This window comes from Phodopus roborovskii, unplaced genomic scaffold, assembly GCF_943737965.1.
Source record: "Phodopus roborovskii unplaced genomic scaffold, PHOROB, whole genome shotgun sequence".
Taxonomy (NCBI): domain Eukaryota; kingdom Metazoa; phylum Chordata; class Mammalia; order Rodentia; family Cricetidae; genus Phodopus; species Phodopus roborovskii.
In genome coordinates, this window is record NW_026125941.1 from 140,285 (window position 1) to 143,213 (window position 2,929).

Here is a 2,929-nt window from a genome sequence, read left to right on the forward strand (position 1 = left end):
AATCAACAAAACTTACTTATAAACTAGGTCAAAACAGATGACAGAACTGAGTATCGCATCGGGGCTTCCCCCCTCCGTTCCCCCCCTCCGCCCCATCCTAGCTCCACTAGCGTTAGACAACAAGAAAGGCAGTTTTTGCATAAAGAGAACTCCACGAGGGCATGGGGTAAAGGAAAAGCGAATTCCTGAAGGATGGAAAGCAGATGCGGTTGGGGGCTTTAAAGTGTAGAGTTGCAGGTGGGGGTGGGGAACCAGAACTGAAGGAGGGAATCCTAGGAGCTGTGTGAGAGGTGCTGGGTGGGTGTGCGTGCGTGTGTGAATGTGAGGGGGAGGGGTGATCTGGCTCCTGATTTGGCAAAAGGGATGGGGACAAGAGCACCCTCCCCAGCTTAGAACCGTAATGTGGAGTGGGAGAGGAGGTGGCTGAACGGTGTTTGGCAGGAAGGGGCGGCCTCTCGCGGGGCAGGAAGCTACGCTAGGAAAAGAGGGAGGAGACTGCAGTGGCAGCAGCGACCGCTGGAATCTCTAAGTGGCCCAGGTGCTTCTGCCTCTGACACCCGAGAGGAGAGCAAGGAAGCCCAGCGCAGGGACTTCGTTCTTCTGCCCTGCGGCTTTCCTAGACAGGCTCTTGGCCTTAGTCTCCTCTTGGCTTTGCTCTCACCAATACTCATCAGGCTGCTAGCCTGCTGCTCATCCTTCACTCCAGGCTCACAGCGGAGGCAACAGTCTTGTGTCCGATTTGGGCACGTGAGTGCTGAGAACCCAGACAGTGGGCAGGTGAGCACCAGAGTGGGTTCCGGAAAATAGGAATGGGTTAATGCTTGGTAGGAAAATTGGAGAGAGTGCTAAGATTTGAGGTGAGGAAAACTCGGAACCGAGATTTGGGGGGCGGGGCACGGAGCAAGAAACACAGGAATCTTATACAAAGGTGGCCAGGAAAATAGACAGATTCGTGGTGGGAGCTCAAAAGGAAATGGGGGCGACTTGGAAGAAATATGAAGAAGTGAGCACACACAGTAAGCATGGGTATGGGCAGCAAAGGAGGGATGAAAAGCAGGGGCCAGTGGGTAAGAGACCTGAGAACTGCATGGAGGGATATAGAAATAAGAGACTGGGGCTACAAATGTGGAATGTGGAGGTTGGGAGGGGGGAGCAGCTAGAATGACAACGGAGCCAGGAAATATACAGAGAACCAGCTGCCTCTTGCTTGGCTCTCAACCGCCACAACTTCCACAGCCATCTCTTCTCTAACTCTGTTGTGTAACCAAACAAGCCTGGAAAGGGGTAATGCAAGCAGGCATCCAGCATGTTTGATGTAGAATACTGCTACTGGATACATGCATATCGTGCACAGGGACTTCCCCCAAGCAGAGGAAAATAACTTTAATATTGTATAGAATGTTTCTCCCTAGATTCTCCCCTCTTCTTGCAGGTATGAAGTCCCCTCACAAAAAAGCTGCCGCAAGAGAGCAAGCGAGAGAAGCTGTTGATCGCCATGTTGGCTCTACAACCATCAGGAAGAAAAAGGCTGCTCAGAAGAGGCAGAGGAGCAAGACTTCATCGCGGTCTCGAAGGAACATCGTGGGCTGCAGAATTTCTCACGGGTGGAAGGAAGGGGATGAGCCCATCACCCAGTGGAAGGGAACTGTTCTGGATCAGGTGCCTATAAATCCCTCTCTCTATCTGGTGAAATACGATGGAATTGACTGTGTCTATGGACTGGAACTTCACCGAGATGAAAGGATTTTAAAGCTTAAAATCCTTCCTGATAAGGTGTCCTTTTCTCGAGTCAGCGATGTGCGCCTTGCTAATACCATAATTGGCAAAGCAGTGGAACACATGTTTGAGGGAGAGCACGGCTCTAAGGATGAATGGAGGGGGATGGTCCTGGCCCAAGCGCCTATCATGAACGCCTGGTTTTACATTACCTATGAGAAAGATCCCGTTCTGTACATGTACCAGCTTCTTGATGATTATAAAGAGGGTGACCTCCGTATCATGCCAGAGTCCAGTGCATCTCCTCCAGCAGACAGGGAGCCAGAAGGCGTTGTAGATGGCCTGATAGGTAAACATGTGGAATATACCAAAGAAGATGGCTCCAAGAGGACAGGCAAGGTCATTCACCAAGTTAAAGCCAAGCCCTCTGTGTACTTCATCAAGTTTGATGATGATTTCCATATCTATGTCTATGATTTAGTGAAAAAGAACTGTTAGAGTAAAATTTACATAGAGTGGAGAGGCAAATATGTAATTTGTAGATGTGAAAAATGTTAATTTTTCAGTGTATTAGAAGCCTGAGGGTTTTTGACAACCCAGATTCTTTGCCAGCATCACTGTTTTGTTCTGAAAAATACCAATCTGTGGACATGATGTGTTATATGTAAAACCCTGTCTTGTGTAAGAGATGAGTATGTTTGATGGATGGGACATGAAGGAACAGCTATCAATTTAACCTGTGAATAAAGTACCATTATTATAATGAGTCATCTAAAAATTGAATGAGAATTGTCTGTTGTGGTCTGGAGATGGGAGAGGAATTAGAGATGGGGGGGAGTGTTTTAGAGGGAGGGACTGCTTGGAAAAGGTGAGGAAGAAGAAAGGGATGCTCCCTGGGGAAGGCATGGTGTTTAACGGAGGAAAAAAAAATGGGAGGAGAGTGAACAATAAGAGAAAATGAGATCTTGGGTCTTAGAGGAAAGTACAATAAATAAACTGAATAGAGAGGAACACAAAGAAGTTTTTGAAACAAGCGCTCTGGAGTAAGTGCAAGAAAGACTTGAGAAGAGGAGGCAGATGGAGGGCATAGGGGAAGGAAGAAGGAATACCTGAAGGGGTCTTTAGAGAAAAGATCACCAGCAGGATCCAAGGGGGTTGTGAAGGCCTTAGAAGGTGAACATCTGGCTATATCCATGTCAACCACTTTGGCTGT

The 2,929-nt window shown here is 48.1% G+C and overlaps 1 protein-coding gene across 2 annotated transcripts; it reads left to right on the forward strand.

Annotated features, from left to right (window-relative positions):
* Window positions 1-394: 394 nt before the first annotated feature.
* LOC127218085 (spindlin-2C) lies at window positions 395-2,482 on the forward strand. Of its 2 annotated transcripts, none has more exons than XM_051179083.1 (2): window positions 395-777; window positions 1,413-2,482. In XM_051179083.1, the coding sequence occupies exon 2, from the start codon at window positions 1,435-1,437 to the stop codon at window positions 2,212-2,214; it is 780 nt and encodes a 259-aa protein (XP_051035040.1). In that variant the 5' UTR covers window positions 395-777; window positions 1,413-1,434; the 3' UTR covers window positions 2,215-2,482. The 2 variants fall into 2 exon arrangements, with proteins under 2 accessions (XP_051035040.1, XP_051035041.1); XM_051179084.1 differs by having other exon boundaries at window positions 1,433-2,482.
* Window positions 2,483-2,929: the final 447 nt, after the last annotated feature.